Source organism: Plectropomus leopardus, chromosome 14 (genome assembly GCF_026936395.1).
Source record: "Plectropomus leopardus strain MGB_pleo_1.0 chromosome 14, ASM2693639v1, whole genome shotgun sequence".
NCBI classification, from domain to species: domain Eukaryota; kingdom Metazoa; phylum Chordata; class Actinopteri; order Perciformes; family Serranidae; genus Plectropomus; species Plectropomus leopardus.
In genome coordinates this window covers 1669028-1690000 of record NC_142189.1, presented here as the reverse complement: position 1 = coordinate 1690000, position 20973 = coordinate 1669028, and the positions used below count along the sequence as shown (strand labels likewise).

The window sequence follows — 20973 nt, the reverse complement described above, 5'->3', positions numbered from 1 at the left end:
CACATGGTCCTCCTCCTCCTCCTCCTCCTCCTCTTCTTCTTCCTCTTTCCCTTTTCAACAACTTTTTATGTTCATCTTTTCTCCTCTTGCTCCTCCTTGATTTCTTCTTTTCTACTCATCATTTTCTTCTACACACTATATCAGCTCCTCTTCCTCCTCTTCCTCCTCTCCCTATTTCCTTCCTCTACTTCTTTTTATGTTTGCAAAAACTCTCCTTTTTGACTCCTCCTCTAACCCCCACTTTTCCTCTTTCTCCTCCTCTTTTTTCTCCATCTTCTTGATCTCACTTTCTCCGCTCTTCCTCCTCCTCTTCTGTTTTCCCTTCTTCTCCTTCCTAAAGCTCCTCCTCCTTCTCCCAATCTTCCTTTTCTCCTCCACATCTTTCTCTTTCTTTCTCTCCCTCTGCTCCTCCTTCTCCGCTTTCTGTCCCCTTCTACTTCTCCTTCCTCTGTACTCTCCATCTCCTCCTTCTCTTCCTCCCTTTCTCATTTATTTCCTTTTTCCCCCTTTGCCTCCTCCTTTTCCTCCTCCTCCTCCTCTCCTTTGCCTCCTCATGTGTCTGTTCACTTCATTCATGCAGAAATTGTTTAATTGTACAAACACACACACACACACACACACATACACACACACATACACACACTTCCACATTAACACTTTCTCGCCAAGGCTGTGTGTGTGTGTGTGTGTGTGTGTGTGTGTGTGTAAAAATGAAAGGGGTGACTAGGTGTGTATGACAATGAAAGTGATATCTCGACTGTGTGTGTGTGTGTGTGTGTGTGTGTGTGTGTGTGTTTCTGTGGGGAAACTAATCCTATTAATTCAAAGTGAATAACAAAGAGAGAGAGAGAGGGAGAGAGGGAGAGAGGGAGAGAGGGTCCTGCTCCCCCGTCGATGGTCCGTCCTCCTCTCTTCTGTTTCTCTCTCTCCCTCCATCATCATTATTCCTCCGTCAGATCGGCCGCTGATTTCCTGGAGGACCGAGAGAGAAAGAAAGAGAGAGAAAGAGAAGAAGGAAACAGTGGAAACAGGAGGAGAGAGAGAGAGAAGGAGGAGACAGGAGGAGACAGGAGGAGAAAGAGTTATAGCTGCAGCTCCTCCTTGGAAGGCCAGGCTTCCTCTTGTCTTCCTTTTCCTCTCTTTGGTCCTCTCTCTCTCTCCATCTCTCCTCACCCTTCTCCTTCTTTTCTTTCATTTTCCATTCCTCTGTTCACTCTCTCCTTCGTCTTGACTTCAACTTTGAAACCTAAACCTGAAATGTAAAAGGTAAAAAAATATATATATATTGTTTTTTTCTTTCTCTATAAATTTACCCCTGGCTTAGTAATTTTCTAAATCTACTAATTTCTCACAATTTGTGGAATATTTCTTACCAAGTTACCTATTGCCTTTTCCTGATTTTCTGAAAGAAAAATTAGTAAAAAAAAAAAAAAATACAAGAAAAAAACAAAAAATTTCATGATTAGTTAAAAATTTTTTTTAAAAAATTAGATAAAAACGAAAAGGTAAACGAAATAAATAAATAAATTAAGAAAGGCATGCAACACTTGGAAAATGTGGTTAAAAAAAATTTTTTTTTTTCAAGCCTTTTGATTTTTTTTCTCTCTAGAATTTTTTCCCGAGCTATTAAAAAAAAAGTTATAATTCTGCTAATTTCGCTCCAAGTTTCAGAGGGTTAAGGTCAGCCTTGTTTGTTTTGTATTCTTTCCCTCTTTCTTGTTGTTTCTTTCTTCCCGTCTTCCTGCCGTCACTCTATTCCCTTTTGCCTCCTCCCTTTTCCTTCTCTTCCTCCGTCACTTTTGTCTTCCCCTCTTCTCTTTCCATCTTCTGTCTGTTCAGATTGCTTTTTTGATTTCTTTTATTTGTCCTTTTCTTCCCTAATCCTCCCCTTTTTCTCCGTTATCTCTCACTTTCTCCACTTTTCTACCTCTTTTATATAGTGTCTTTTTTCCTTTGTTTTTCCATCCCTCTTTTCTCACTCTTTCTCCTTTTTACTCCTTCTCCTTTTTTGCTCCACTCCTCTCTCTTTCATTTCCTTTTTCACATCTATTTCTTTTTCTCTTTTCTTCATTTCTTGTGCCCTCTGTTCTTTTTCTTTTTAGTTTCCTCCTTTTCATTTGTTTGTTTCACCTCTTTCCCCTCTCTCCTCCCTCTCCCTGTTTTCTTCCCTTCCTCTCTCCTCCCCCTCTTTTCCCTCCCTCCCTCTCCTCTTGTCTCACTCTCTTCAAGGACATTTATATTATAAAGGATGAATTTGCATATTAATTCATTTCTTTCAATTTTTTCAGATTAGACGTTGTCAACACGTATCAGCGCTGATCAAACTGCCGCGTCCACAAGAGACCTGAGTGTGTGTGTGTGTGTGCGCGCGCGTGTGTGTGTGTGTGTGTGTGTGTGTGTGTGTGTGTGTGTGTGTGTGTGTGTGTTAGGGGAGTTGTAACAGAGGTGAAACAAGCAGCCTCGCAGTGTTCACAACACAGAAACACACACTGGTACTCTGCTGAGCTCACAGTACCTGCATGTATACAGTACGTGTAGTACAACACAAGCACGCAAAAACATTTATTTGTTTATTTATTATTATTATTATTATTTTATTTACAAAGGACCATGTGCAGTTTAAAAATAAATGTCACCATATGATAAAAAAAGAGTTAATAAATCCTCTAAAAAGCACCTCTTCCAGATGTGAAACTAAGCTCATACATGTGTAACCAAACTTCACTTTAGAAATCAGTGATGCTCCTCCCAAGTACAGTAAAGCAACCTGAGTACCTGTGCAAGGATTTCGGATATTTCTGGCATTTAAGGGCATTTCTCAGATTCTAACGCATTTCTCGGATTTCAGGACATTTCTAGGATTTTAGAATATTTCTGGGATTTCAGGACGTTACTGGGATTTTAGGATTACAGGACACTGTTATGATTTGACAGTTAAAAAATGTTGATATGATGTAGAAAACATAGAAGTGTATTATATTTGTGGTTTGTATAAATGTTAAATGCCAACATTTCATTCTGGTGAGTGTGCTGAAAAGAAAAACCTCAGATAAATGTCTGTACGTTATTAGTTAGAGTGCATTACATCAGTGGAGGTCCTCACAAGTACAGTTATACAACCTGGATGTCTGTCCAGTGTGTGTGTGTGTGTGTGTGTGTGTGTGTGTGTGTGTGTGTGTGTGTGTGTGTGTGTGTGTGTGAGATGAGACGCTCCCCAGCTGTCTCTCCTCCCATCACTCCCCCTGATGGATGGAGAAGTTATGAATATGCAGTTGATTTCTGCTGCTGACAAATGGAGCGTCTCACCTTCAGGAAACCGCTGCAGCTGCTTCCTGACTGGACGCTGCATTTGTCGGCGGCGGGCGGGCGGGGATGAGGACGGTGAAAAATGCACTTCCTGTGTGGGATTTTGAGTTTTGAAGGATGAGACAGTCGCAGTCGGGTTTAAGCAATAATCAGACACTGTTGATTTCAGTGATATATGACTTTTATTTTGACAGTCCTGACCTGAGGAGATTACGGCTTTCGAACGTTAACACGCCTTGTTAATTCGTGTCTGAACATCCTATTTGTCTTGTTTTCCTCTTGTCTCGGCTCCTGACGTGTTTTGACATTTCACCGTTTGATTGCCACAAGCTTCTCTGAGGTGATTGACAGGTTGACAGCGGCTGTGATTGGCTGACGGCTCCAGCTCACAGAACGGATGTTTTTATTTGTTTTACAGCGATTAAAATAATTTTACTCATATTTCAGCACTTTCAGTTCTATTTGACTTCATAAAGGCCCTGTTGGAGAATTTATGTGTTTAAATGGTGCTAAAACAGGGTGCTACTTTGCTTGGTGGCCACTTTTGCAAAATGACAGGAGGCCAGGGGCCGGTCGCAGCAGCTCAGCGGGATTTTAAAACGTTTCTCAGATTTTAGGACGTTTCTAGGACTTCATGATGTTGCTTGAATTTAAGAACATTTCTAAGATTTTAGGACGCTTCTCACATTTTAGGATGTTTCGAGGATTTTAGATCTTTAATAGAAATTTCAGATACAGATGCATAGGAGTTGGCAGCCTCGGTGGGGAAAGGGTTAACAGAATTCTTAAATAACCGAAATACCCAACATGGGCAAGATTATGTTGGTTAGAGGTTCTGAATGTCGGTTTCGATTATTTTTCGATTTGTTGTCCAGCGCTACTCCTTAAACAATATTGATCTCATTCTTACATTTTATTACACCTTGACGACGGGTCCAGAAAGGACGAAGTTTTGGTCCGGATCCGGACCGCGGTCCGCCAGTCGATGATGTCTGGCTCAGTGGTATGGGCGCTATTAATAGCCACATCCGTGCGTATTGGTGGCGCGCAATGACAGGTGTTTTGTTGGAAAACCTCGCAGGAGCGAGGCAGTTTGCGAACTGTCGCACACGTCCACGCTGGTCGGGCTGTTGGACATGTGATACTAGAATGAACATATCATGTTATTATTGTAAGTTTAATTCAGCTAACATTTAAGCCATTATTTCCCCGATCGTGATCTTTTTATTTTATCCTGAATTTTGCAGTAAGTCTGTTTAAATGTGAGAGCTGTTAATTAATCATCAATAATCGCTCTGATGATCTGTAATCATGGTGTCACCTTGAAGATGGTTTACAGCAGGGGTATTCAACGAATTACTGTTATTTATTCACCTTTCCAGCATTATATAAAAATGCAAAAGAAAAAAACGACATTTTGAGTTTTGACCTCATGTTGTCCTCATGTTTGTGTGTGTGTGTGTGTGTGTTTGTTCCTCAGTGGAGTCCAGCAGTCCCAGTCTCCTGGCTCCTGATAACACTCTGGAACGATCCTTCTTCATCAGGATGAAGTCGACGCTCACGAAGAGAGGAGTGCACATCAAGTCCTCAGGATATAAGGTGACGCTCGGATCACTCTCACACCTCCGGTTCCCTCGCAGACTGTAAATAAAGATAAACCACGCGTGATGTAATTCGGACACGGATTCTGCGTAGTAGTGATCTCTGCAGTGGTAGAGTTTCCGCCAAGACACCCACCCGACCAATCGCGAGCGGCGCCATTGAACACAAGCCCATAGATTGGTTATCACAGCTGTCAGACACTGACAGAAGATTTAGTAGAATAAAATAACTAATTGAAACTAAACTTCTCATAAAAATGATCAGTCAAACAAACGTCAGGGTCGTACTTTGAGGGGGCGGGGTTTATGACCTTTTCTGGTCCCAGTCAGCAGGGGGTGATCCAGATGTTTTGGCCTCACTTTTGGGGAGCTGTGATGTCATCTATCCTCATACAGTCTGTGGGTTCACTTTATTTAGTCCAGACCATCTTTTTGTTTTTTCACCATCAGAGGGAAACAATAATCTAGACTATAAGGACCCGGATGTGTTTATTTATGATCTCTGATGTCCAAATAACCGATTATGAACAATCTTTGTGGTGACTTTTTAACGCTGTGACGTTGTGACTCAGTAATATGGTGACGCTGTAACGCTGTGACACTGTAACGCTGAGACGCTGTGACACTGACAAGCTGTGACACTGACACTAACACAGTGACACTGTAACACTGCGACACTGACACTAATACAGTGATGCTGTAACACTTTAACGCTGTGACACTGTAACAGTGTGACACTGTGACGCTGTAACAGTGTGACACTGTAACACTGTGACGCTGTAACAGTGTGACGCTGTAACAGTGTGACACTGTAACAGTGTGACGCTGTGACGCTGTAACAGTGTGACGCTGTAACAGTGTGACACTGTGACGCTGTAACAGTGTGACACTGTGACAGTGTGACGCTGTAACAGTGTGACACTGTGACAGTGTGACGCTGTAACAGTGTGACGCTGTAACAGTGTGACGCTGTAACAGTGTGACGCTGTGACGCTGTAACAGTGTGACACTGTGACAGTGTGACGCTGTAACAGTGTGACACTGTGACAGTGTGACGCTGTAACAGTGTGACGCTGTAACAGTGTGACGCTGTAACACTGTGACACTGACACTAATACAGTGATGCTGTAACACTTTAACGCTGTGACGCTGTAACAGTGTGACGCTGTAACACTGTGACGCTGTAACAGTGTGACGCTGTAACAGTGTGACGCTGTGATGCTGTTGCGCTGTAACGTGACTTCACAGAATATCTCATCTCAAAAAGTGGAATGAAATTTACTTTGGACACATCTGGTTTCCAGAGGAACAGACAGATGTTTGTGTTTGTGTCACTGATGGGATGTAAATATGTAGCTGCAGCATGACCACACACACACACACACACAGATGCCAGTCAGATCACATAATCCTGTCATCTCAGAGTGTGAACAGAGAGTCAGCAGGTTTAGCATGTTAACACCGAACCTGTGTGTGTGTGTGTGTGTGTTTGTGTGTGTGTGTGTGTGTGTACGAATGTGTGTGTGTGTGTGTGTGTGTGTGTGTGTGTGTGTGATCTCCTTGAAGACAGAGGAATATATTATCAGCCACTGGCTTATAGTCTTACTATCTGTCATCAAATGAAGTGATCCATATGGAAATCTGTAATCCTACCATGGACAATAGGTACTGTGTGTGTGTGTGTGTGTGTGCGTGTCAGTGTCAGAGAGTCTTAAAGTGTGTTCATGTGGCTGCAAGTGACTCATGGTGTCTGCAGTCCTTCATTTTAGTTAGTTTTCATGATTCCAGTCCATTTTATTATCATTATTTTCTGGCAAATATTAGACTTTTTCTCTCTAGTTACAGGCTACTTTCAGTATTTCTGAAGATCTGTTTTAATAAAATAATATTAAAACTAATATAATATAAATATAAAAATAATATAAAATAGTTATATTATAACTTGTAGTTTTTGAACCTCGTGCCTAAAAAAAACAACACACATTTCTTATTAAATCTGTTTTAGTTCCAATAACCTTGATGGGATCACGTGTAGGAGTGTTTTCTTTTTGTGCATAAATGAAACTGTGTTTGTGTGTACAGCATGCCTGACTCTGTGTGTGTGTGTGTGTGTGTGTGTGTGTGTGTGTGTGTGTGTGTGTGTGAGTGTGTGTGTGTGTGTGTGTGTGTGTGTGTGGATGCTTCATGTACACATGTCAGTCACACAACAGGTGTGTGTGACCGTCCCAGATCGAGAGGCAGGATTAAAGAGGATTCTCCGAACTGCAGCGTGTGTGTGTGTATGTGTGTGTGTGTGTGTGTAGTCTGCCATGGTTTAGCTTTTACTAATACACTCGATCTTCCTCAAGGATGAAGTGTTCAAGCTGCTGTAACTTTATTGTCAAAGACAAATGTCAACATTTACAAAACATAAAGAGTCAGAATAGAGTCATTCATTCTTCAAATGAATGTGACTAATTTTACCAAATTAATAAATTTATGATACAGAACAATATTTCAATATTTTAAAAGAATGACTGTTTCACTGGCAAAACTGAAAAAAGAAGAAAATTAGGAAGTGCTTTTATTTTGTTGTTTAAGCAAAATAAAAGCGTCCTCAATCGATGAAGATTGATGTTTCATTCTCTTACAACGTTGTGCTTGCGTGTGTGTGTGTGTGCGCGTGTGTGTGTGCGTGTGTGCGTGTGCGTGTGTGCGTGTGTGCGCGTGTGTGTGTGCGTGTGTGCGTGTGTGTGTGTGTGTGTCGTATACCATGTTCCACCTGGCAGACTCAGATCACATGCAAATCACAGCGGAGGCAGAAACGCACATAAATATTCATCCACACGCATGCATATATTACTACACACATTTGCACTCAGTGACACACAAATTACTGCAACACTAACACACACACACATAATACAGCGTTACAGTTAGTAGTTTTAAAGCTGTTGTGTTGCAGCAGAGAGCTTCCTCCTCCTCCTCCACTGTTACTCTGCAGAGGTACCCTTGAGCAAGGCACCTACATGTGCCCCTTAACAGTTTTAGTCCTCCCCAAATCAGTGGTGGAAGCTCAGTGTCATAATGCAGCCGTTTCTCTCTGAAATATGCCTTTAATTTGTACCAGAAAATATGAGGCAAACTTAAAGTGACCGGAATGATTTAGTCTCAACATCGTGAGGAATCATTAATGAAAGTATCAACGTGTTTTTGAAAATATTTCCTTCAGTATTCACTTGTAGTATTAGGAGAGTTTCCGTAACAGATTTGTACAAAACTTGAGCGTCATTTTTGAAATGTCGATAAAACACAATAGCGAGGTGACTGTGTTTCCACCGAGTGATGTAATGCGACTTCTCCTCTGTTGACAACATCCCAGTAACCATGGCGACGGATGTTCAAAAGATTAGCAGCTTTATTTCTATTGCAGCCACCAAACTAGCCGTCATTATTTCCAATCCAAGGCCACGTAGGCGTGTTCTGGAGCCGTGATGGAAATATAGATATTATATGTGGGAGCAGCCACGTATGAGGGAAATTTCCTTTTGACAAGCGCATAGCCAGAGCATCATGTGACTGGTCACATGAAAACGAGACACAGATACATAAAAGAGGTAGAGGAGCGTCGCAGCACAACGTCGATCTGACCCTCATATTTGCCTCATGTGAAAACAGAAAGTAAAAACAGAGCGAGAGAAAAGTGACACTGCATTTAAAAGACGAGCATTTCCCCGACGAGCAGCAGCTGATTAACATTTCTCGCAGATCCGTCGCGTCCGACAGACTTTTGAAGCTTCACACGAATTTAAAGCTCTGGATAATTACACCCTTCACTCTCCCTCTGTCTCTCATCTCCTCTCTTTCCATCTCTCCTCTCTTTCTTTCTTTCTCGTTCACTTCATCCCTCGAGTCTGTCCGTGAAAAGACCAAAAAAAAAAAAAAAAGGGGTAAAATCCCCCCAAAAAAGTTCTCCTCAGCTCACCTTGTCTTTATCCGTTCTGACCTCTGCTTTTGAATTCAGTCTGTGAACGCTGACTTTCGGCACAGGTTTCAAACTGGATTTTCACCTTCTGTGTGTTTTTTTTTTAAATCCTGCTCAGGTGATCCACGTCACGGGGCGTCTGCGCATCAGGATGGCCTTGGCGCACAGCCGCTCGGTGCCCAATCAGATCATGGGGATGGTGGTGGTGGCTCACGCCCTCCCGCCGCCGACCATCAACGAGGTTCGCATCGACTGTCAAATGTTTGTCACCCGAGTCAACATGGACCTCAAGATCATCTACTGCGAGAACAGGTAGGACGGCAAAGTCAAAGTGATGCAAAAAGTTATTAGTCCAAACTGAACTGTAAGTCTGCTGCACGTTTTTGGGCAGATTGTGAGCTTTTTTCTGACTGCTTTTGGATTTTTCAAATTTTTCAAATATGTAAGAGCACTTTTTTTCTTGAAATGTGCTCCTTTTTATCACGAACAACACTTGTGTAGGTGACAAAATATATAGCTTGTTATAAGATATTTAAATTAAACCTAAACTGAAGTATTGACCTGGCCGATACATGATTTTATATATAAAAAAAACTGCATTAGAAAGACTCATTTACAAACAATATTGTCATTGCAAAGGCTGCCCTCGGACTGCTTAAATTTCAGGTGCCATCAGAGGTAAATGTGACACTGAGACATCTCAAAATGTGCAATAACAATAAACTGTAAGCTACTATAAAGACATCAGCATACTAGTAGCAATTATTTTTTTGTGGTTGTTTTTTTGCTCATGCGGGTTATATAGATAAGGACCATAATACACTGAAAGAACAAGAGATAATATTATGGTTATTGTAATTTTTTAATCTTTATCAACATTTTTTTTTCTTTTTTTGTTTTTTTTTGCTGCTCATTCAGCCATCTTGCCAATGATTTCTCACAACACTTGTTTTAAAAGCACTAAAGCTTATTTATCCTCAGCATTGCATATGGAGACGGAAAAGGACGGAGCCTTCTGTTCTCACTCTGTTTTCATTTTGTCATATTATTTTGAGATACATATTTACATATTTCATATTTGTGCACGTTTTCTGAGAGATTACGGATGTGGATGAGACAGAGCAGTACCTTTGGAGATTGTGGAAGAAGTGTAGTGATCTAAGTTGCTCATTATGTTTTTGAAAGAAATTAAAACTCATTTTCGGAGGTTTCCGGAGTTTTAAATGCATCCTAATGCGGCACAAGAAAGCTGATGTTGATCCAGGTGTTAAAGTTTAAAGGCTCTCACTTTAACATTGGATCTGAGATCTTGTTTGAGATCTGGAAAAAAAACAATTCTTGCAAAAATATGGGGAAAAAAAAGTCAAAATGTTTTTTGTCGTTTTGGCCGACCATAAAAAATGAACTTTTTAGATAAAAGTCTTTATAAAATGTTGCTTTTAGGGTTTTTTTGTATACCTTTTTCTGGAGAAATGGGTTTTTAATATCTGTTTTTTTCGCACCAGTGTCAAACATAAAACTCTATTTTTGCTCGTTCTGCAGTCATGTTTCATCCTCCTGTTCAGGGCAGAAAAAGAAAAGTTGCGTCCCTCGTCGGAGCTTCTTATTCATGAGGAAGTCTGACCCAATCCTCCCTGGTTTAACAGTGAAATATGTTGCTGATGGATCTAGCTCCTTCGCTCTGTCCAGATAAAGCAGATAGGCATCAGGATCTCGCTCAGGAGTTAACCGGCCGACCACGGGAGATTTATATCAGCCACACACACACACACACACACACACACGAAAAAAAACCCTTCATGTTTTATTATAAAAAGAGAGGAAGGAAAAAATGATAGTAGACAGATTGCTTTTTTTGTGGATGGAAAACGGGACACAATGCGAGGCAGATGATGATATTCAATGCGGAGCGACAGAAAGCATCTCGGCGGCGAACAGACAAGCGTCGCTCCCATTACAGCCCCATTTTGAGGATGAGTTTCTAAGAGAATGAGAAAATGGGAGGATGTTTTTTTTTCTAAAGAACAGAGTGTGCTGTTATCTGCCTGCCAGACATTAGTCTCCCCCCCAAACCCATCAGAATGATACGGGGGAAATTGTTCTGTCTATCCTGTGGCGAATTTGTTCAAATTAAACCTTTTAAAGCTGATGTGTGTTACCTGTACAATAGACAGACGCGCTTCACTCTCTGTTGTGGAGTTATTAGCTTTTTTTTTTTCTTCCCTGAATCATTTTTTGTAATCGCTGAGTAGCAGAGCTGTGCAGAGGAAACTGTCAGTTAAATATGTCAAAGTTTCACAACATTTCCAGTCCGTGCAGGTGAGCGTGATACAGATTTGGACACGCAGACCAGCTGCAGGAGAAAAATGTTGGCACTTAACATTTCTACAGTTTCTGAAGTGACAAAAGTGTTTGAGCTAAATTTGTCATCTGGAGGTGGAGATGGTGGTGTGATATCGAGGAGAGAGACGCCAAGCTGCAGACTGCTGTTTAACACCAACAAACAACAAAACCAGGTTGTCAGCATGTCTTTGCTGCTGACACGCCCCAGTATCTGAGTCAAGTCAATTTTATTTATGAAGCCCATTATCACAAATCACAGTTTGCCTCAGAGGGCTTCACAGCATACAACATCCTTCTGTCCTTAGACCCTCACATCGTCTAAGGAAAAACTCCCCCAAAAAAAACTATAATGTGGGAAAAAATGGTAGAAAAGAGAAGGGGTGAGATGCACAGCAACAATAATGGTGACAATAACATAACATATAACAATAGCAATAGACATAAAATTAATAAACAAAATTTAAGATCGCATGAAATGTTACAGTTAGTGTTGATAACAATTGTGTGTATATTTATAGTGGAGGCATGGCTGATAATATCAGCAGTAGAAGTTGGCGTCAAGTGAGATCACAAGTTCAACCAAGACCCACGTTACAGGCGCAGCCAAAGTCAGGATCACAGCAACAGCACAACCATTACAACGATCCAGGCCGCGCCAAAGTCAGGATCACAGCAACAGCACAACCATTACAACGATCCAGGCCGCGCCAAAATCAGGATCGCAGCAACAGCACAACCATTACAACGATCCAGGCCGCGCCAAAATCAGGATCGCAGCAACAGCACAACCATTACAACGATCCAGGCCGCGCCAAAGTCAGGATCACAGCAACAGCACAACCATTACAACGATCCAGGCCGCGCCAAAGTCAGGATCGCAGCAACAGCACAACCATTACAACGATCCAGGCCGCGCCAAAGTCAGGATCACAGCAACAGCACAACCATTACAACGATCCAGGCCGCGCCAAAGTCAGGATCGCAGCAACAGGACAACCATTACAACGATCCAGGCCGCGCCAAAGTCAGGATCACAGCAACAGCGCAACTATCAACATAAATGTTACCATCGCCATGACCAAATGTCTCCCCTTCTGTTCCTGAGTTATGACCATAGACTGTATATAAAGATGGATGACACACCCCCACTTATCCCCGCTTTCCTTAAGTGAAGCTAAAATTTCGAAGATTAGGGCACTGCCATCTTGCGAGGGTGATGTCATTGAGAGCTGGAGCCTGTGTTCCCACCAAAACATCCGTACGACCAATCATAAGCAGCTCCATTGAATGCGAGCACAGGGATTGGCTGTCACAGCTGTCAATCATGGCAGAAAATCCCCCTTTTTGTATAATTTAATAACTCATAAAAACCGAACATCAGGGTGATGATAACTACCTCTAGAGACAGAAACCATCTTTTGGAAAAATGTATTTGTCGTGTACTTCCATTCATGTATAAGGAACCTTTTTTGGGTTTTTTTTTTTCAGCACAGACTGAGTCCAGAAAATTTGTACAAAAAAGCCTTAAATAACCTTTAAATTCATTAAATAATTATTTATTCATAGAAAATTTGATTCTTATATTGCTTTAAAAATAAACTGGTTAAGAAAATGTCACAACAACCAAGTGTGCAGAGTCTGTGATCACATTCTGTTCGTATCGCTCAATAATTATCTGTGTTGTATTCTAAATCTAATGTACACATATTAATATCATCTTTATTTAGTCATGTGCTTTTTTATGGTGTATTAACGCAGCTTACGTCACTTGTGTTTCAGGATCAGCGACTACATGGACCTGACTCCGGTGGACATCGTGGGGAAGAGGTGCTACCAGTTCATTCATGCTGAAGACGTGGAGGGAATCAGACAGTGTCACCTGGACTGTGAGTACTGTCACATGACTGCACACTCTGCACCGAGTCCACAGAACTGCTCTTTTTATTCTGAATTACGCCACCTTGCAGTCCTCAATTTTTATTTTCAATTTTTCTAAAACCGGCGCCATCTTGTGGAGGACAGACGTTGCTGCAGACACTTAGCTAACAATCATAGAGACATGCTGAGATCTAATTTTCCACGTTGGATGAGACTTTTCAGAACACGTAGGACAACATTTTGTGCTGCAGAAACAAACTCCCGCGCTTCCTCTGTAAGAGCAACAATGCCGCAGTAGTATTTCTAGATTTAACTTTGAAAGTTAAAGGCCACTTAAAGAATCTTTGCTCTCCTGTATCTTTGAAAAGTTTCCTCACAGCAGCAACTCTACAATCTTATTACCCTTGTCAGGAGGCATAATACACTCTGCCTCTCCGACACACACACACACACACACGCAGGCAGCGGCTTGGTGTCCCTGTTTAGTGGCTGTCCGGATGATTTGCGGCGTGCTGTTTGTTGCTGCAGTCGGATCTTTACTGTGGCGGTAAAAGCTGAGGAGGCGTTCAGAGCTGCACAGCGTTTCACGGCGTGTCGGAGGCAGTGAAGGCATTTAGGCGGAACGCCAAATAATAACAATGGCACAGCGAGGACAACACGCCTGATGGGATCAAATACTGTCCGCTGCAGCTGATTACAGTCGGATACAGTGAGCGCGGCGCTCGTTTGTTTTAGGGCCGTGAGTGCTCTCTGTTGCTTTAAGGTGACGCTCCATCCTTCCGGTGAGCTGCGTTTGCACAAAATGTTACCGAAATAATCTTTATTTACACACACGCGACCACTGCTGTGGTTTTGGAGCCAGAACAGTTTCCAAACTTTTCAAGACCTCCAGCCTTTGCATGTTTCATACTTATTATATCAGTGTTTGTAAAGAGAAGCAGTGTTTGAGCTGACTTTGTCATCAGTACGTGACGGTGAACGGCTCCAACCCAACATCAACAAAACTGCTGCTTTTACAGCAACTTTTTTCCCTCAAGGTCTTTTTATTAACATTATGAGTAAAATGCAGTTTATCACAGATGTTAATGGAAAAGAAAATATAATATAGCACCTCAACTGAGTGTTTTTAGTGTCTAAACCTAACAACCCATTCACCAGATTGTTGTTGAAACATAAAGGAATAAAAAGTTTCAACGCATCGGCGACATAATAACATACAATTGTAACAAATCTAACATAACATACAATGCCAGCATTTTCTCTGGTGACTCGCTTGTGTCGCTGCTTTTAGCAGTTGAAATTCAGCTGAAAAACTTTTTGCCTGCAGATGTCGTTGAGTTCTGCCCGCTGACTCTGCTACCAAAACTCAAACATGTCACCACCTCACCAGAAAAAAAAGCATGAAGCTCCCTGAAACTTTTTCAATTACCTTCCCCAAAAGTTCCTGAGCTCTGAACATCCAGAGTGGCAATCAGGAAGTGACTCTATGGCGGCCCGGCGGGGTCAGACGGGACGAGGAGGGGGGGAGGTTAGGATGTGTAAAACACGAGGAAAAAAGGAAGTGAAATATGGAGGGAGATTATTCGTCTCTGTCTGCTGTGAGGATGGGAGGTCAGGGAGGCGAGCCGGCAGCCAGCGGTTTAAATGACTTGGTTTTAGTCGAGCGTAGTCTAATACAGCACCTTCGGTCACCTCGGCTGCTCGTTTTATTCTTCCTCTTTCAAAATTAATTTCCTCTCTGAAAGGGGGGCTTTCAGAAATGGATGGCTACAGGGCGCAGGAGGTGCTCCGTGTCTTTTTTTTTTTCCTCTCTTCATCCTCGCCGTCAGATTGTTCTGAAATCTGCCTTTCTTTGCGGCGGTTTAATTCGGTGGCTTCATGAACTCGTTTGCTGATTGTGCGGAGGCTGATTTCAGAGCAGCAGTTTAATGATTCTCGGCAGTTTTAGCCGACGCGGTGAAGCTGTCTGACTAATTGGAAGGCGACAAATCTGGTTTGTTTTGTCTGTGATGAGTTTCAGGTCTGGTTTGGTGTGGACATCAAGTACAGGCAGGAAAAAAGGCTTTTTCTTTGTCCTTAAACTCTTTCTTTATGTTGAGTTTACTTCAAAACAAGGATCTTCCATTTCTCTTGTATGTTGGTTCGGTTTTTACAAATAGTGTGTATTTTGAATTTTGTGTATTCTGCTGGAGAAATGCAAGTTTCTGAGTGTATAGGAATTACTTGTAGTTGTATTTGAAGAAAAAAAACAAAAAGTTTAAATTACATTTTGTACATTTTTTGTATTAGCCCGAGTGGAGCAGTTTAAATAGAAAAAACCCACCTTGACTAAAAGTTAAATAAAATGTCATGAATTTTCGTTGACTAAAACATTGTGAGTTTTCAACTAAAACTAGACCAAAACTTTGAAGGATGAAAATGACTAAAATGTGACTAAAACTAATAAGCATTTTTGTCTCAAGACTAAGACTAAATCTAAAATAGCTGCCAAAATTAACACTGCTGCAGAGAAATTAAATTTTTTCCATACCTTTAGCTTGTTTCGATCTGTTTAGTATCCAAGTCTCGTTCTAAGACTCATTCAAGGTTCACTTTAAAAAGACTCATTCACAAACTTACCACCTGTTTTGCATTTCCTCTTCTTTTTTTGAGCCATACAGCAAAAGTTTTGCTCAAGATGAAAATTTTTCTGCCCTTTTCATTATTTTACCTTCACCTCCATCCTGTGTTCTTTAACTTCCTGTCAAATCTGCCTCTGTGTTGGTTTTCTGTGGTTGAAGCTGTGAAGTCGTCTTAGCAGTTCAAAGTTTTGTTGGTTCAGTGCTGAAGACCACGCCCCAAATATTCAGTTTCGTTTCTTGGTGACCACAAAGCTCTCCAGGGATTCAACATCGATACCGCTTCAGCAAACCGTGATCCTCGCCTTTTGAATAGAAATATTTTTTTGCCAGTAAAAAAAACAAGGACTCATCAGGTTGTTTGTATTTGCAGATGTGCAACTGCATGACAAGGTCTGAAAGTCGACAACGGTCTGTACTGTGAACTCCAGTGGTCCTTCAGACACAAACTACGAAAAATACAAAATTGAAGAAAGCCTCCTGCCCTCTGCAGAAAAGTTTCCTAAAAAAAGTTCCCATGACTGAAAAAAGGCCATCGTACTTCCTGACTACACGCTGAATCTTCAGCTGGAGTGCATAAAATCTGTCACGAAATAGGTGTTTTTTTTCAAAGGAAGTTTCATGTTGTTGGCCAACAGCTGCAGATTTTCAGCTGAGAAAAAGTCTTTTTTTTCCTCCACTTTCCTGTTTGTGCAGAACAGCAGCTGCTTGCAGCCTCTGATTTTTTCGTGGGATTTATTTCCACGTCTGCTCTCGGTTCTCCCGCTGCTGCAGGAGTCGGATAGTTAGGGAATCGATCAAGGTGTATTTTAGAGGGATAGCCTGTTCTCTCAACAGGGATCTAAATTTTAAAAGGCTTCTTTTTAAGTGGAGGACGAGGCGTGATCCCTCTCTGTGAAAAGGCGTCACTCCCTAAGTCTCTATCATTACCTGCTGACAGCCGGTCTTAGCTCGGGTCAGATCTCAAAGTCAATCTGTCCTCGTTTCCACCGCCAGAACAGAGAGGAAGAGAAAGAGAGAGATAGAGGGTGAACTTGTCTTTTCAAAGAAAGAAAGGGAGGGAACGGGAAGGAGTGATTTGTAGGCAGAGAAAGAGGGAGAAGCAGAGAAAGACTTTGCACAAGGGATGAAGACAGATTCGTCTTTTCTCAAAGAAAGGCAGAGAAATGGGAAAGAGCGATTTGCAGATAGAGAAAAGAAAGAATAGAGGAAAGAGTGCTCATTTTCTCAAGGAGAGACAGGTAAAGACGAAAAGAAAGAGGCAAGAGGAATGAGAACAGGTAGATTTTCGGAGAGTCTATGAGAGGACAGAGAAATAAGAGGAGGGTTCTCCAGGTTTTATAGAAATAAAGACATAAAAAGAAAAGAATACTCGTCTGAGCTGATCTCAGAAGGACGAGATGGACAAAAAAAAGAGATCTCATCTTCTTCCCAAGAAGTGGAGATGAACTGCAGAGTAAAAGAGATGTGCAGAGGACAGGATATACTCATTATTTTTTCACAATAAAAGCAGAGGAAATTCACACAGCTGTCTTAAGAGTTGTTGCCGTGGAGATTTCTGCCCTTTCTCCAAAATAGTGGAACTAGATGGCACTCGGCTTGAGGTGCTCAAAGTGCCAAAAAATACATTTAGAAAACTCAACAGCAATGTCTCTGCAGAAATCCCGACCCGGTCGCTCAAAATCATCATCATGTAGGAACTGTGTTTCTGCGTCCGTGAAAGGTGTATTTCAGGGTTGTTGTTGTGTTTCTGAACAGTAATTTTTGCGCATCAGTCTTCAGGTATCTTTTCTCACAAATCTGTTTCTGATTGGCTCCAAAGTTTTAGAGAAAGAGAAAAAAAGTTTTAACACCAGGAGAGAGCCAATTAGCAGAGAGAGCAGAAATATCATTTGTCTTTTCGCAATAAAAGCAACAGCATGGGAAAATGAGAAGACGGGACAGAAGAGAATCCACTCGTCTTTTCAGAAAAAGACGATTTCCCCCTGGTTCTCCGGGAGTCGAAGGAGGACACCAGGGAAACCGTCTAAATAACAAAAAAGGAGATATTCAGTTTTTTCGAGAGAGGGGGCGAGAAATGATAAGAATACTGTTTTGTTTTAAGGAGAGAGACATTTGGACATACAGAGGGAGGAAAAAGACTGAGAATTACCCACGGAGGAGACGACAGAACAGAGACAGACAGGATGTTTGGCAGAGAGACGGTCGAGAGACATTCACTTGCAATGGGAAATAAAAGAGAGTGAGAAAGAGCGAGAGACAAGCACAGAAGTGAAAGCTCGGTGGATTTAAGCCTGCAGGCGTTTTAGCAGAGCTCGTCTCTCTGGACTAACACCGCCTTTAATGAATCCACACACACACACACACACACACACACACACAGAGGCAGACAAAACACACACACCTGTGAAACTATGCACACAGGTACGTTAGTAAAACACACACAAAAAATAAGCCTGTCGGGATGAGCGAGAAACATGGACAACCTCAATGACATAAGACACACACACACACACACACACACACACACACACTAACTGTAGAAAACAAAGTGACCCGTACTTTACCTGCTGACTTTTTTGTGACTTCGCTTCATTTAACCCATAAAGTGAAGAGCGTCGCTGTAGATAAATACAGAATCACGTCAACACATTGTGATCGTCCAAACCACATCTGGAGGAGTTCAAACTGGCGAATGATCAGATCTCAGCAGGTGTAAACAACACGGTTTCTTAAAAAAACGTTTCCCCAACAGGTTGAAAGGTCACCTGACTCCACCTCTTTCTGTTGTCTTAAGCTGTTTATCGAAATTAAAACTACACGAGTTCTTTGTCTGCAAAGGAAAAAAGAAATACTCGAAACTTAGGGAGTCTTGCTTAAACCTGCGTCTTCAGTTTGTGTTTTTAATTTACTTCACGGACAATATTTCCAGACCGTTCTCATTCCAAAATCGTCATATATGCTTTTGCAGGGATTTTGTCGCCAAAAGCCAGCTTTTATGGCTGTATGATACGCAGACGGATAGAACCTGTCGTGTCTGCTTAACGGCGTCAGGTTGAAACGCTGCCAGTTGTAACATAATTTAAGGAGCACAGAAATGAGCGAGAGGGGCGGTGGATGGATCCAACAAACCCCGGACTTTCATGCAGGATTCAGGTGTTCGCTCCCCGTCTGAATGTGATGTTTTTTTTCTTCACCTTACCATGCGCCTCCTTCCCCTAATCCTAACCACCGTGGCAGCATGTGCGTTTGTTGACGTCCTGCCGTTGGTTGCCATGTGCAACATAACCACGTGCAGCATCGTCCCACCTAACCCCTTTCAAAAACATGGGGCAAAGGGAATGAGTAACTTAACAATTTTACAAAAAAAAAACAAAAAACAAATTACCTGAAAATCAGCAAAAAAAGTCAAAAAACAAACAAGAAGTTAAGAAAATATTTATTTATTTATTTAGATGTTTTATTCATTTTTTCTGTTACATAATTTTTAACATAAAATTATTACTAATATAGTTTTCTGGATATTTTGTTTTCCTATTTTTCAGAATAATTTTCCAAAAATAATAATAATTTGGGGGTAATTTTCTTGTCTCCTTTTTCTAATCTCTTGCTATTTGTGGCACTTTCTTTTGTCAGGTTGGTCATTGCCTTTTTCCCCAAAGTTTTTGAAAGAAATCCAAACAATTTGCCCAGATTTCAAAGAATTAACTACCTTGTGAAAGGCATCATCAATCCAGGTTTCAAAGGGTTAATGTGTAGTAGAACAAAGTCTTTAGTATGAGGACTTTGAGGCTGTTCCTCAGCGGGCCATCAGAGGGCGACAGAGCAGCGATTTACTTTTTTATTTCTCATAAAACAAGAGGGTCTTCATGCCTCCATCTCCTGTCAGACTGGAAGGACGTTTCCATAACACGATTTCACAGCCGTAAATTACCTCCACGTTAATGTGACACACACACACACACACACACACACACACACGCAGGGTAAACGGGGTAAAGGTAATCTGAAAGGTAGACGAGACTAAAGAGGAAATCCAGCAGATTAAAGAGAAGGAAAGAGAGCGAGAGGACAGGTGTAAAGGGGAGGAGGATGGAGAGAAAGAGGAAGCGGAGAGGTAAACACAGAGGGAAAAGACAACGCCGCAAAGTGTGACATTGAGTGAAAGAGAAAGAGAGAGGCGGAGGAAATGAAGAGAAAAAAGTGAGGTGGAGAGGCTTTAAAAGGGAATAGGGCTCCTTTAATCTGCCGGTCTCTCTCCTGCAGCCTCGGGCGAGCCTCCAGCACGCTCCCTCTCGCTTTCTCTCCCTTCCTCTCCTCTGCTTCATTAGTGGACGATCAGAGAGCGGCTGATTTAATGGAGGAGTAAGAGGACGGGGTTAAACGTATAAACCTCACCTGCAAGACAGAGGGGAGGGAGACAGACAGAGAGCCAAAGATGAAGGACGGACAGATGGATGGAGGCAGGACTGAGACTGGTCCGAGACATTTTGTTTATCATCGTAGACCTGTTTCTGTCGCTGGTTTCAAATAAAGTCTCCAGGCTCGCTGAAGCTCGTTGGCCTCGACTAAATTCTCCAGTCTCGACTAAAGTCTCCGGTCTTGATTAAATTCTCCACTCTTCTTGAAGTCTTGGGTTTGCAGAAAGTCTCCGGTCTAGGCTTAAGTCTCCAGGCTCCATTAAAGTCTGCAATTTCAGCTAAAGTCTCTGGTCTTGCTCAAAGTCCCCAGTCTCAACTTAAGTCTCTAGTCTTGACTTAGGTTTCTGGTCTTACTGAAACACTCCAGTTTCGGCTTAATTCTCCAGCCTAGACTAAAGTCTCTGGTCTTGCTGAAATTCTTTAATCTCAACCAAAGTCTCTGGTCTCAAATAAAGTGTCCAGTCTTGACTAAAGTCTCTGGTCTTGCTGAAAGTCTCCAGTCTCAACTTAATTCTCCAGTCTCAACTAAAGTCTCTGGTCTCAACTAAAGTCTCTGGTCTCAACTAAAGTCTCTGGTCTTGACTAAAGTCTCAAGTCTCACCAAAAGTCTCTGGTCTCAGCTGAAGTTTCGAGTCTTGACTTAAGTCTCTAGTCTTGACTTAAGTCTCTAGTCTTGACTTAAGTCTCCAGTCTTGACTTAAGTCTCCAGTCTCGTCAAAGGTCTGAGGTCTTACCTAAAGTCTCTGGATTCTTTAAAAGTCTCCACAGTCTGGACTTTAAGTCTCCAGTCGCTACTTCAGTCTTGTCTCTGGTCTCACATAAGGTCTCCGGTCTCGCTGAAA

At 41.8% G+C, this 20973-nt stretch overlaps 1 protein-coding gene across 1 annotated transcript in view; it reads left to right on the top strand.

Moving 5' to 3' along the window:
- The window catches only part of npas3 (neuronal PAS domain protein 3), a 337016-nt gene that overhangs the window by 302219 nt on the left and 13824 nt on the right, over window positions 1-20973 (top strand). Inside the window, 3 exon segments of the mRNA XM_088087580.1 lie at window positions 4787-4905; window positions 8990-9183; window positions 12994-13100. Of these exon segments, the coding sequence (XP_087943706.1) occupies window positions 4787-4905; window positions 8990-9183; window positions 12994-13100 (420 nt within the window).